This window comes from Taudactylus pleione, unplaced genomic scaffold (assembly GCF_031769625.1).
Source record: "Taudactylus pleione unplaced genomic scaffold, aTauple2 ptg000053l, whole genome shotgun sequence".
Classification (NCBI taxonomy): domain Eukaryota; kingdom Metazoa; phylum Chordata; class Amphibia; order Anura; family Myobatrachidae; genus Taudactylus; species Taudactylus pleione.
The window spans coordinates 6,338,893-6,354,359 of NW_028284455.1; the positions used below are offsets into that span (position 1 = coordinate 6,338,893).

Below are 15,467 nucleotides of genomic sequence, written 5' to 3' on the forward strand. Positions count from 1 at the left end.
GAAGGTGACCCATTACACACATACTGTATAGGCCATGTGTTTGTGGTCTAAAATGAAAATGCAATCTAGTCATTAGAATTAGTGACATCACTGACACATCTGCATCAGTGATGTCACAAATTCTTATATTGAAAAACTTGTCAATACAAGATCATCCCACAAAAAGGCTGCTTATACAGTGCATAGGTGATGGGTATACTTTCTAAGGATATATATCCTTTTATCCATAAAAGTATATATTTTATGTTTACTTTTTTATAGATAAACACACACATCTGTATTTGTTATTAGACAAATAAATGAATTCATTTGTTTAGGTAAAGTTATGTTGTGGATTTAGCTCTATATATAGATAGGTATATTATATACACAAATTCATATAGAGTGATACCTGAAGAAGAGTAACATCTTAGTACCATACTGGTCATGGTCACATACATTTACAAAAAAATAAATACTACTTACACAGTGCATAATTCATCACAGGGCAAAGTACCAATACATTGTAATTTATTAGGTATAGTTATGTGATATCCATTCTTCGACTCCATGACAGTCTAGTCAGATGGAGATTCCAGCTCTGACATTATTACTCCACAGGGTGCAAACACTTTATCGGGCAAGTACCTGCTTATAAAAATGTGGTATTCATCCAGCATTCAAAAAGGTGGCATCCACCATATACAGGGAATGAGAAATGGCTTATAAGGTAGATTTTACAAATAAAGTATTTATTTTTTTTATAATCTTGTAGAACCATTTACATGTTTTGTGATGTAACATTCTAATCAATAACTTTGTTCTTTGGTCTGCTCAAAATAATTTCTAACAAGTATACTTGTATCTTATGTACATTGTACATATAAAACAGGCAGAACACTGAATATAAAATATAGCCATTTGGAAGCAAGAGCACATGGACAGCAACATAACTTGAGATAAACACAAATATATGGATACAATAATATATAAACACAAATATACAGTTTCCCTGTTAAAGAGTCTTTACCTCTTCTGTACGTTTCTTTCAGCTTCCTGGAGATCCACTGAATAGCCTTTGCTGAGATTTTTGTCCCAAAATTTCTGTCAAACGGGGAAGGTGCACCACCCTGTAAAGCAATGTTTGCTTTATAGTAAAACAACAAAGTTCGAAAATAAACTGACTTGCAATGCTGCCTTATTTCAGCTTTTTGGTTAAGTGGTTAATGGCCAAGAAACAGCATTAGCACTTTTTTAACATTACAGATTTTCAAACTGCTGGAATTAATAGCGGAGAGTAAAAAAAGCAAACACTTGGATAACAGGAGCACCGTGCTGCAGAGAGCATTCCAGCCCATTTGTCTTTGTGCAGCTGCCCAGTCTTGTGGCAACATGATCGGATATGCCTGAAGAAATCCCTGAGCTCTATGGGAAATGTCCACTGAATTTTGATTCATGCAGTGACCTAAAAGCAAATGAAAGCTGCTTGATCACAGACGTGCCCACTTCTCTACTGTATACACTCCCTTCCTCCATGTTCTATGCATGCTGTACAGATGTGTCCACATACATTCCTGCTGCAAACAGTTCCTCTTGGCACGCCAGGTCCTGTGACTCTGCTAGCGCCGGGCGTCTCTTTCGGCCAAAAATGCATCTTAGTCACAATGTGATGTATTAGTGCACCAGGAGAGAGGGGTTAGGTACGGGATCCCAGCGGTCAGGATGCCGGTGGTCAGAATACCGACGCCCAGAGGTAAGTACCTCTAACCCACCTTTCCCGCAACCTAACCCTTCTCCTAGTGCCTAACCCTAAACTTAACCCTCATACTCACCGGCTAGGATGCTGAGCCCCGGCATTCTGTGTGCAGGGAACACAACTACATCCTGGAGAGAGTGCTGATCAATTAGATATGCAACACTTTTATCTGTGTGCGACTAAGTCTGACTCTGTAAAGGAAACGCTATGATGCAGCGGCTGCCACTTTTGTCAACGCTAAGTTCCGCTGTGCTTTGTATACAGATCTACAAGTGCCACATATAAAATTATTCAGCACAGTCTCCTGGTGCGTCCAAGTTGCATCGCATGGTGACCAAGACATTTTCGGGTGAAAAAGAGACCTGGTGGTAGCAGAGTCGCACAGGACCTGGCATCTCACGTCACGTGGCGCATTGAGGACACAGCTGTAAACTTCCTGTGAAAACAAACCTTTTAGTTGCCATAGGATATGATTTCCTTTTGTCTGACTAAATAACCATTCTAGGAGCCAGTGAATGACACCTGGGCGGAGCCACAAGCAAGATATAATACATAATCTGATGGGTAACCGGACGGTATGTGTGCTTGCACATCACATGTATTCCTGGCATACAGCACAGAGTACATTACCTGTTGCATATGTCCAAGTACATTCTTTCTGCAATCAAACACGCCCTTTCCTTCTTCTGAGTAGAGCTGGTAAATAAAGTCAGTGGTGTAGTTCTCATTGCAGTTTTCATTCCTTTGGAAATCAATCAAATATATAATATTCTAAACTTGATGACAAATATGGACAATAGAAGCTATACAAGCAAGGTCTATTGTAAAATACATAAAGGTAAATTATATTTTTTAGTACTTGGCTTATCCAGTGTCATAGTTTATTGGAGGAGTTTGAGGGCATGATACAGAGATGGACGCTATAGTACGCGGCGGCTGTGCAATAATATGTCACAGGAGGCATCTTGTGTAAATAGACGTCTCCTCCCGGCTGTTTTGATCCGCTGCTGCATCTGAAGAAGCAGCATCGGATCATTTGCGTGGCCACTGGACATCGGAGTAATCTCCAAGTTACGCTGGATGGTCGGTGTTTTCTTGCTGTCGGGGACAGTGAAGCTGCATCAGAAGACGCAGACACTAACCTCAGCACGCCTTGAACACGGGGCCAACAGATCTGCACATGAACAGATATGACATCATTGCAGTTGTAGATAAACCATTGGGATTGCGTACATCTCTGAATTAGGTCCTTAGTTCTAATTTAAGAAAATTAATCTTACATTACAACACATTTTATTAAAGATTTAGTCACAAAACACAAAAAAATGGTTATCAGAGATTGTTAAAAGTTATGTCATAATATGTGCTGATACGTGAGGCAGTCCTGACTATTCTTCTACACACTCACCTGTACACTTCTGGGCAGCATTGGATATGGGATGTAGTTGCCTTCCCGGCGTGCGGGATACCGACAGATCAGGATCCCGGCACCAGTATTCCGACCGCCGGCATCCCGAAGGTGAGTATTGGGGTGTTAGGGGGAGGTTAGGGTTAGGTAGCGGGGTTTGGCACTGGGAAGGGAGTGTTAGGATTAGGGTGCAGGGAGGGGAAGGTTAGGTTTTGGGCATCGGGGAGGGAGTGTTAGGTTTAGGGTGCGGGGAGGGGGAGGTTAGGGTAGGGGTTAGAAAAATACTCACCGCTGTTCTCTATGGGTGCCGGGATTCTGGCTGTCGGTATTCTGAACAACGGCATCCCAACAGCCGGGATTTCATACCCAACCCTTGCATATACCCTAACTCAGGAAAGAGGGATAATCCTCCAGGCCAGGGTTTCTCAACTCCAGTCATCAAGTACCACCAACAGGTCATGTATTGTAGATTTATTTTATCATGTACAGGTGAGTTAATTTATATTGTTGTGTAAGTAAATATCCCATCATCCTCCACAGACAGAAATCCTCATAACATGATCTGTTGGGAATACTTGAGGGTTGAGAACTGCTGCTCAGGGTTTTAGGACAAATGCTGATAAGCTGGAGCATATAGATATTAGGTCAAAAACAATAAATCTGTCCCAGTGGTGCACTTAGGGGTATTTCCAGTTGCCCAGTAAAACCAATCAATACCTTCTGCCACCCCCAACTGGAATTACTACCTCCTGATGCTGGCTATAACATAGGCCTCTCGCTGCCTATTGCCATAGAGAAGGCAGTGAGAGGTCAGATAGTGTGAAGGGTGCAGACCCCACCACCAAAAACTATACATTTGAGTGGCACATTCATATAATGTATTCACTATATTGAACTGTTTCATGGTCGCTGTATCATTAAGCACCTGCTGCTTAATCTGGATATTGGACATGCTGAGTGTTACTACTGTATGTAACACTGGGCAAATGGTTTCTCCAAGCAGCTGAAGAGATAGGAAGACAGAGCAGACCAGAAGAGAGTAGACTGCCCCAGATTATTTCCTTCCTTCCCTGCTTTTAATAGAGACCGGTTTATTAGTATCCGGACTACAGATAGAAATTAAGGTCGACAATGTCTAGATAGACACCAGATGTTAGACAGGCAATAGGTCGAAAGAGATAAAAGGTCAACAGGGACAAAAGGTCGACACAGTAAAGTTCACCATGGAAGCAGGTTGACAGGTCCAAATGGTCAACAGGGTCAAAAGGCTAGGTTTAGGCACTTACCGGAGGGTTAGGGTTAAAAAAAAAAAAATGTCAACCATTTTCATGTTGACCTTTTGACCCAGTCAACCTTCTTCGATGTCGACCTTTACTGTGTCGATGTTTTGTATCTGTCGATTTATTGCCTGTCTAACATCTATTTATTAAAAATCGGCTATGGTTGAGTTTAGTTTTTTTTTTAATCTCGGTTTGCATCGCCGAATCTCGGGTGATTTTCCCATTTTTCATCTCTCAAATTTACTAAGAAGTGAGTTTAGCTGAAAGTGAGATGGCCGATGGTGAAGCAGATCGAGTTGCAAGTTTAGATGAGATTACTCCCCCGAGCTATCAGTGTTTTCTCTCTGCAAATCTCTCACGAGCTAGCAGCCTGCACATATCAGTCAGATATGTGCAGGCTGCTTGTGTGTTAGACCTGTAAAAAACCGGGTTAAATTCTATAAATAAAATGACGTGGGGTCCCTCACCAAAAGGCTAACTAGCCCCGGACTTGTCAGCCGGTCCTGGTTCCAAAAATTACGGGGAACAAAATTAGTAGGGTTCCACCGTACTCATTTTGTTCCCCGTAATTTTTGGAACCAGGACTGGCTGACCAGTTCAGGGCTGGTTATGTCTTTTGGGGGGGACCATACGTTATTTTTTTTAAATAAAAACTTTACATTAAGTACACATGCAGAAATAGACACAAATCACACTGATATGTGTATGTTTCTGGCAAACTAGCAGCTCAGGAGGGTGAGTGTTTGAAACTTCAATTTCTCTACGAGTTTGCTCTAATCTTACCCGAGAGTGAAATCTCGAATCTTAGTAAATTTGCAAACAGCATCTTTTTCATGAAAAGTACTTCCGAGTTTGGCCAATGGTGAGAAGACTCGAGGTTGTGATCTCACCCGAGTTTTACGAGTGAGATTAATGAACTCTCTCCCAAACTCACCCGAGTTTGCCTTTATTAAATTTAGGGTTAGGCACTTGGGGGGTGCTAGGCTGCTGGAGGGGCCTGTTAGGGTGAGGGTTAGGCACCAGGGGGAGGATTAAGGTTAGATACTAGGGGGCATGTTAGGATGAGAATTAAGGTTACATTTCAAAAAAAGTGTGGTGACCATTGGAATCTGTCGACCTTTTGGACCTATAAACCCATTGCCCATTTGGTGTCGACCTATTGACAATCTTTTATACCACACCCCAGGCAACAGTTAGCAGTTGGCCAGAATCCCCTCCTTGCTCATAGCACACCCTCCTAATATCAGGAACTGCGGTGGGGAAGATTACATTTGTTTAAAAATGTATTAATTAATTTAAAAAACATATTTATTAAAAAAATAAAGCATATGACATTACTCTGTTACTACCTTCCTGAGATGGAGATGACAAACAGATATTGTAATGGTACAAATGTCACTGCAATACCTGTTTAATAGGCTTGACCATGCAAGTATTTGGAGGTTTCTGGGGTACCTTCTAGGTGAGTCTGCTCTCAGCTTATACATGTACTGTTATTATGCAGTACATTAATTTGTAATTATATGACCCAGAGTGGGTGCTACTATTAGGTAGCAACAATTATTTTGGGGTGAGCGTTTGGGCGTGGGGCCCCCGAAGTTATTCTGGCTGGGCCTTTTTTCAGGGCATCACCACTTAATTCACATAGATATTTTTTTATCACCTTTCTATTTGTTTGTCTATTATTTATGTAATTTTAACCCCTTACCATTAACACTTATTGATTTATCTTTACACAACTATACTTTACACTTCACTTTCACCTTTTTTCCATTTTTCGTGTGACGCCCTGGGGATAGTCCTTGGCTGGATTCTTTTGGGGATCCCTGCGTCTCGGACGTGAACCCCATAATGTTAGGGACGCTGGTATAGAGGAGCCTTGACGTTGGCCCAGCACTTATTCATATATTTGCAAATGTATGTAAACCAATACCTCTGAATTTCTATTATCATGTAGGATTCAAGTATTTTTGTTGATTTTGCTGCAGTGTGCTGGAGGGAAAATCCCCTTTTTTCTGTAGCTCAGTGTAAACCCCGCCCTTTACAAGCACCTGTGCAATGTCATTAAGTTGATGTGAGCGACCACCATACTTTTGATGACATATATACATACTGTATAATAGAATCAATTATATATGATTAAAATGTCACGCCAAGAGCTATTTTTTTCTTATCTATAGAAAATATTTTGCAATTACTGATGTTTCTTGTACCTTAGAACAAGGCCTCTCTGGATGCTCGTTTTCATCTTTTCAGTCAAATGCTCCACATTTGCCTATTTAAATGAAAAGATAACACAATCATAGTAAAAACACAACATCTAATAGCTATATTTGTTCCTTACATCATGGGATGTAAATAGATTTGTATTGGAATTCCTATCATTGACCAACATAAAATACTCTGCAAAGTTTATGGCTCAAGTCTAATGGTGTTTATTGTATGCATTATATTGGTGTTTTTTACATTAGTACAGTGCCTGTGCAAGCAGAAGTCAGTTGTTTTCAATGACCACTTACCAATCACATTTTCACTAGTATCTGGGAAATTGGCACTTTCCAACTACGGGCCGTATTCAATTAGGAGCAAAAAGTCAGTTTCCGCAATACTTTTTCACCAATTCAATTTATCCCCGTTTTCAATTTGTCCGACTTTTCGCTGGTGCGAAAAGTTTGCACATTGTAACCAGCGGAAAAGTTTCGGGCAATGGATACTCGACAAAAAAAGTACAGAATTGGTGTTTTGGGGTGCAAAATTGCAGCAACCCCCCTATATCCTTTTACACCACCCTTGAAGCTAGTTGTGTCAAAAAACGCTAAAAACCCCACACAAAAGACACCCCAAAAAAGCACTTTGAAAAAGTGGGTGAATAAAATCAAAGTGGGGTACAAAATAAAAAATTAGCGAAATAGTATTTGGGGGGGTCTTGAAGTATGGGGGAGGGTTTTTTTTGGATTGCAGGTGTTTGCTGAATGTGCGTTTTTGGCGCTTTTAATGCTTGACTTTAGCAACTTACAAATATGCTTGCACCCATTTTCATGTACCCCAAATTTGATGGGACTACTTATTTCCCCCCCCAAAAATTACTAAATGCCATTCTTCACCACTGTCCCAAATAGCGCCTATTGAGACCATTCAAAGACCCCAAATACCTTCAGCAGGGCTTATCGGGGGTACGCTTAGTGAACCCCCATGTCACAGCATATTTAGGGGGGTGTCAGGCTGATCTCCCCAAAAAACAACAGGACTTTTCACCAAATTAATTTCGCCGGATCCCGTTTTCGCAAATTTGCAATTGAATACGGGGATATGCAGGGACGCGCGCGATTAAGTTCTGCCAGCAAAACCTCCGATGATGGCGAAAAGTTTGGCAGCTGACTTTTCGCCTCTAATTGAATACTGTATGTCCCTACATCTTTTCCATTCACATGTGGTTACAGCAAGTAAACACATTGGAGAAACTCGTGGTGACCTCCAACTACCTCAATATGCTAGCAACAAGCACATGTAAAATGCGTTTGCATTTTCACTTGTATATTTAACAACCCTAGAAAACACCAGATGTATGAAGCTCCTTCTTAAATAGACAGAATACTTTGATTTCAAAAGTATCCATTACTTTATTACATCTAAATAATCTTTTCAATTGTATAAAGCACATGTTCTCAAACTCGGTCCTCAGGACCCCAAACAGTGCATGTTTTCTAGGTTTCCTCACAGAAATAATTAGCTCCACCAGTGGAACTTTTAAAATATATCAGTGAATAATGAATACACCAGTACACCTGCTGGGTGACCTGGAAAACGCGAACTGGTATAAAGCAGTCACATAAGTAATGTGAATAATTAAAGCAGGGGTCAGGGAACTTTTTTACCTTTTACCCCAAAATATATTTAGATACGCCGATGTTACCCCCTTTATTTGAAAGGAAAGAAATCATATAGTAGTGCCCCCATATAATGCCCCTGTATTAGTGCCCCCATATAATGTCCCTGTATTAGTGCCCCCATATAGTGCCCCTGTGGTGCCGCTTGTACAAAAAAAAAACACTTACCTTAATCCCCGCGCTCCTGCATCCGCCGCCATCCTGTACGCCCGGCTGCTCCTCAGAACTATGGGAGAGACGTCATGACTTCTCTCCCATAGTGCACATAGAGAGAGGCGGAAGCTGGAGTTCAGAAGAGAACGCCAGCCTCCGGCTAACGCGGCGCTGCAGGGAAGGAGCCGGGCACCCGCTGGTGATAACATCTCAGCGGGCGTCCGGCTTAGAGCCTCCCTGCGGCACAGCCGGGCATGCATATGAATCATTCTATATTATAGAATGATTTCTATGCATGCCCGGCTATCCGTCCATTACACCCAAGAATTTCATTTTTACCCCATGTGGAGTAATTTACCCATATTCCCCGACCACTGAATTAAAGTGTTTAATTTGACTTCAACATAAAGACAAATATCTGAGAGAATGAGTGTATTTACAAAAATGATCATGACATCTTGTCCTCATCCTTAGCGTAAAGATGAGCCGCCTGGCTGGTGAAATGAAGGAGAGAATTTGAAGAGTAGAGAAGAGCATGCCAGTGATACTGTAAACTTGTCAGTGACGTGTCCTATACTTTGCATTGCTCTTCCTCTTTTTTAAGTATCTTCATCAGATGGATTAAGTGGTTGTGTTAGAAGGTCTGAGGCATAGCAGAGACCTACGTATAATTACACACAAACACTACACAGCTGCTATACTATCTTTTCTTAAAATCATTCAGAGTGAAAATCAGACCAAAAATACATTTCCATACATTTTATTTTACATTATACAAGGATTAATCCAAATAATAATTTACAATTTTAATCTTGATATACTGTAGAATTTTACTTTGTGGGGTCATAACCTCTAATTGTCCCTTTTTTCCTCTAAACAGTCCTAATTTTCCACACATTATATTATTTACAAGTTAATATGTGAACTTTGTAACCCCTAGATCTAGGCACCTATTTGGCCATCTTCGCTCCCTCTCATGTCAAAAGCTGGCTACACCACTGAATACATCATTGAAAGTAATCTAATGGTGCATACACACGGTCCGATAACCCGGACGATATAAACAATAACGATATCGTTTATATCATCCATTTTTTTTTAAGCCCCTTCCAACGACCAAACGACCATTGATGCGCGAACACGAATGGTCGATATTGATATCGACCATCACCCGTGCATGCAGGCCAACCTGGTCGATATCGACTAGGTTAGCTTGTTTACTATAGGGACGCGCAATCGTTGATCGCGGGTCATTATAGTAGTTAGGGGGTTGGTGTATGTGCTGGATGTTTGATATCGCACATCCAGGACGATCAGACAACTATATCTGATTGTTGTCTGATCGTCCTGTGTGTACGGGCTATAAGAAAGAGCTGACACCAGTCAGGGGAAGGATACACAATCCTTACAAAGAACTAAGGATCAAATAAGGATGAGGTTATCAAACGTTTAAGAAAAAAAGGGCAGACTAGATAGGCCAAGTGGTTTTTATCTGCTGTCAAATTCTATGTTAAGATGTTAAAGACTATATGGGCCACATTTAGCAACGAGACATAACCCCTTTAGCACTCGTTAAAAGGGTTCTGTTCTCCTTTCAATATTTAACAAACAGCAGTAAACTAAGATTACGTTAACTGTATATACAGTATCTATTGGAGATGATAATATAACAGTTGCTTGGATCCATTTATTGTTACTATGTAAGATTAGAATATGCTATCACATTAAATTGATATACTGAAGAGGTTAATGAGATGAACGTTTAGTTCCAATTGGAGTCCTCCAATGAAATTTAAGACCTTGCTAGTTAAGGAAGCATGTTTTGAGAAGGAGCAATCAACTTCAAAAAGGTCACAGGAATGGCCGAAACATGTTGCTCCCCACAAGAGAGCGCTGACAGGCGCCTAACACACAGACACACTATGGGAAGGAGCCATGGCTGGGCTACGGATTGTAGTGCCCGCCTTTGATGTTCCAGCAGAGATGTGAGCCGGCTCGTATCTTACAATGCTTCTAGGGCTATTTCACACCTGCCGGTTTTCACCGGCCGGCAAAACACCTGCCGTTTTTTTGCTGTGTAGTAAATTTAATGAAGTAAGTAAATGGATGGGTCCTTTCAGACGGCACAGACACGGCACGGTCACTGTGTTACAGCCAGGAATATCCACTGACAAGGATGGCTGCCGTGCCGTCACTGCAAGTCAGTGAAGTACAATTTACAATGTCTCTTTTCACACACACCGGCTTTTCAGAGCTTGTAGCTGCCCACAACTCCGTCTGCTGCTGCTGTGCATGCCTACTACATTAAGATAACTAACCACAACATTAAAAATGGCTCAAAGCCGTTGCATGTTAAAGGAACTGATTGCTGGCAAAAAAAAAAAAAACGTCCAGCTTTGGACAGTTTTTCTGCCAGCTGGTGAAAACTAAGTAGAAAAAGGAGGGGGTTTAACTTCCTATTGTTCCTCAGCACACTGAATAATACCTAACAATATATGAAGACTATATGGTCATAGAAATTCAGAGATATTAGTTGCATGCATTTGCAAATACATGGGAGGCTGCTAGGCCACGTCACGGCTTCTCTGTTACTAGCAGTCCCTAACACTAAGGGGTTCACATCCGGGGTGCAGAGCGCCCCGGACGTGAACCCCTGAGTTAGGGACTGCTAGTAACAGAGAAGCCATGACGTGGCCTAGCAGCCTCCCATGTATTTGCAAATGCATGCAACTAATATCTCTGAATTTCTATGACCATATAGTCTTCATATATTGTTGCAGGTTTTATTCAGTGTGCTGAGGAACAATAGGGGGTTAAACCCCCTCTTTTTTCTAATTAGTAAGACCTCTCCCTTTCATGTACCTGATTAGTACTGTTAGATTGATTGAGCAGCTGCCATTTTTGTTTAGCCGGTGAAAACCGTCAGGTGTGAAATAGCCCTTACAGTTCCTGCCAAAATAACTTTTATCCTTGATGGGCTTTCTGTAAATAGGGGCATTGGCTACTGACATACGCCCTCATGGAATAACCGCATAGCACAATACTGATGGCAAAAGGATCTGTTACAACTAGCTGGTTAATCTGTGTGTACACCACAGCTAATTGCCATTTTTTTTCTGACCGCTCAATACTGGACAGGATTTCCAGTGTGAGAAGTGCTGCGCTTATTGAAAAGAGCACCTGGAATTTGGTTGCACCAATAGGCGCTCTTGGTAAGTGCTAATAAATATTATTATAAACTATATAATAGCACAATTAACTGCAATAATTTATTGTGAAATTAGAACTCTGCATATCTACAATCTTACATGATGCTATTACAAGAGCTGATACAAAAATATGCAGTTTATTGTAACCCCGAATTAGTTGTATCCAGGAACTGTTCACTGCTTATGGTGCGTACACACGTAGCGATTTGAACTATAACATTATCGTTATAGTACAAATCGGTCATTTAAATGGTCCCTACCAACTTACCATCGACCAGCGATGTGCAGCCATGTATGGGCGATAGCGATATTATCCATCGGCCATGCATGGCAGTCAATTTGCTCGATATCGTGCAAGTTACTGTAGGGACCAGCAATTGTTGATCGCGGGTCGCTATAGTCGTCGGTAAGTATGTGGTGTACTGGGTGATCGACATCAATCATCCAGCACACCAGGGAGGGTGCATGACGATCAGACAGCGATATCGTATCCCTGGCTGATCGCTACGTGTTTATGCACCATTAGATGTATCCAAGTTGTTTACATTTTTTATGACTTGATTTGTGTATTTTAAATAAATGAAAAAATTTTTTTTTTACATATATATGTGACCAGTTATTACACCAACGCAGATTTTTTTAATTTCTACTGTACATGGCTTATCATTCTCTATCAGAATTGCTAAGTCTACTTAATAGCATATAGGTTGATCTTTTATTGCTGTGCACCTTCAGTATAGCTTTTATTTAAAAATGTACATATCTTCCTGCTAATTATAGTAAATACTTTGTTTAGCTTCTGAGTTTCCTAATAAGTAATTACCTGGAGTTCACGGATGTCAAACTGCTCCTCAAAGATGTAAGCCGCATCAGCACCTGCAGCAAGAGCTCCCATGTTTGCTAAGTAACCACAATATCCTCCCATCGTTTCAATTATGAAGACGCGTCTCTTTGTTCCACTGGCCGACTGCTTGATGCGATCGCACGTCTAGTCAAACCGTATGATGCACAAATGCATTACCATTACACACAGACATAATTAACAACATAAAGTCATATAACTGATACAGAGTTCACAGAACAGTAAACAGGCTGGTGGGCTGGAAATATACTCTCTTTTTAGGGGCACTCAACCTACAAAATTATTTAAAACTTAACGTTTATTAATATGTAATAAAGAATGCAATATAGTTCATAAAATCTCAAAAATTAAAAAAACAATAGCACATAATAATACAAATAAAGCAGACCAATGGTTATAAATAAATAAATAGCAGCAATATTGATCTTAAATTATATATGATCAATAATTAATCCAAAAGAATAATTAAGTGATACAGTGATCACCATCCTAAGGCAATAAATATTTTTAATATATACATATATTGATAATCTCACAAATGGTTTGTTACGGTAGTTTGAGTGCCCCTAAAAAAGAGAGTACCTTTCCTTTGTGCTTTACATTTACATTACCAGATTTTATCTCATGGGTGCACCTCCACAGAGCTATCTTTTCATGCCCATATGGGCCTAATGTTTTTCACATGTGGATCTTCCTACAATTCCGAATATTCTAGTTTTGGTTCCCCTTTCCTATTGCCTTCATTTATTGCCAGTATGACACCTATAAGATTTACACCATTTGAAGATACTTTGGTGAATACTTGAGTTTCGAGTAAGAAATATTGCTTGTGTTATACTCTATTCCTAATATAACTGTTTAGAGAATCTAGCCTTTCCTAACTGGCAAAACCATGGAAGGGTTATGTATTATATTGTATCCTAAACTGTGATTAATTAAAATGTTATATCTATTGAACTAATGAGCTTGGGTGCTAACAACAAAAGCATTTGTATAGACTTTGTGGAGCAATGTAAGGTTTTAGAAACAGGGCCTGATTTAGAGTTAGGAGATAAATTAAAATGTTAATAAAGGTACAGTTTCCTAACTTGGTAAAACTATTTAGCACTGCAGGGGTGGGACATACTTAACCAGAAGCCCAGAGAGGAGATGCAGATGGCAGCTTCTGGGGGTGGGGCAGTCTATTTGCATAATTAGGCCCTCCCCCTTGTGGCAAGATGCCATGTGTTAAGAGGGGGCAGGGCCAAATCATGTGATTATCACAGAATCATGTCATATTGGCCCCTCTCGATTACTGGTATTTTTATCCCCATCCTGCCCACTTCACTGGGAAGTGGGCAGGATGCCGGAGGACCACTCACTCTTGAGCCCCGGGGACTTCTTAATAATTCGGAAGTCTCACGGACAAGTATGGGGGTATTTTAAGTTACAATCTGAAATTGACTGCCCCAGTATTATGTGCTACATGCATAAAGAAGGCAGTATTTTTGCCTACATACACAAATAAAGTTGCATTTTCTCCCCTCGAATCACTATGTGGTTTGTCCTTGTTGAAATTTGCACCCTTTAGCTGGATTTGCTTCGAAATCTCTAAATGTGACCCATAATGTTCATAGACTGATATGGGGGAAGCAAAGTGTAGTACTGGATAGTATACTATCATCCCATCATTCTGTTACTAATAAAATATAATAATTGAATCCTGGGGTTAGAGAATACAGCACAATCCTCTTTTTATATATATTGTCAGTCTACCATTTACTGTTGTTTACAGGCTTGTTATATGTATGTGATTTTCCTGCTTTTAAATCAGATGAACTTTGCATAGTTCACATTGAGGCTATTTAAGTACTACTTAATAACTACAGTGTGTGTATTCAGAACATCATTTCCAGTACAGAGGCATGGAGAAAAAAACAAGAACATCATGTGAAAATCACTTGGACATTGCATGTATGTTCTAATTCAAGAAGTTCAAGATGAAAAATAAAAATGCAGTAGCTTTAAAGGGGTGTATGACAAGTTATTACGCTTCCAGCTTTAATGTGGAGCTGTTGTTTGTGGCTGGGTTGATTCAATGCCAGTTTGAAACACTGTAGTGCAGAATACTGAGTCATTGAGAACTATGTAATATCCTCCCACTCAGCTTCTCACTTTCTTGCAATAGTCTTTCATCATGAACCTGGGATACTAAATACCAGTACATTGCACATTTGCACTGTTTGGTCTCATTTAAAAGAATAAACATTGAGGGTTATTCTGTAAAATTCCTATACTGTATTGTTATTTTGTAACATTTTATCATATTTTTTCACTTTTTTCACATGTTCTTCTGTTTATAAGTTAAAAGTAAGCATGGTCATGTTATCACTACAATAAGTCACTTTTTGAAAAACATCTTCAGATTCCTCCACATACTCCCATTGTGATTTCTAAGCCACTTTCTTATTTTATAGTTCATTGTACTGTGTGTTGTTAACTTTTACAATTCATTGCTCATGTCATCCTCCACTCATATTTTACTTTCTTAGTTAAAAGTATCTGTAGCACAACTCAGGCAAAATATGGCTCTACACCTTTGGAAGAACTACAAGTCCCAGCTTGCCCTGCCAACAAAAGCTGAAGCACCATAGGTTGCCTTATGCTGATCTATAGAACCTTAGTTAGCTGTGTTAGAATGACTGTAGGTGCATGGCACAGATCTTTCCACAATCATACATGTAAGGCAGTCAAAGGGCTTGATTAAGGTATTTGGGGGCACCAGGGCAACTAACTAGTGTTAATATGATAGGCTGGTGATGTCATTAAAAGTATAATACTCCCAGCACTACAAATGTATTAAACACACTATAGTGCCCTCAGTTCACATTATGCTACATTAAAACCCCAGATCACATATACCACAGTACCCCCACAATGGTAAAGTAACTATG

The 15,467-nt window shown here is 40.2% G+C and overlaps 1 protein-coding gene across 4 annotated transcripts in view; it reads right to left on the reverse strand.

Moving 5' to 3' along the window:
* The window catches only part of PFKP (phosphofructokinase, platelet), a 118,516-nt gene that overhangs the window by 3,818 nt on the left and 99,231 nt on the right, over positions 1-15,467 (reverse strand). For all 4 annotated transcript variants that reach the window (XM_088462716.1, XM_088462714.1, XM_088462713.1 and 1 more), the window contains 4 exons: positions 12,496-12,660; positions 6,637-6,698; positions 2,366-2,477; positions 1,010-1,109 (listed from right to left, as the gene is read on the reverse strand). In XM_088462716.1, the coding sequence (XP_088318842.1) occupies positions 1,010-1,109; positions 2,366-2,477; positions 6,637-6,698; positions 12,496-12,660 (439 nt within the window). The remainder of the gene's footprint in view (positions 1-1,009; positions 1,110-2,365; positions 2,478-6,636; positions 6,699-12,495; positions 12,661-15,467) is intronic.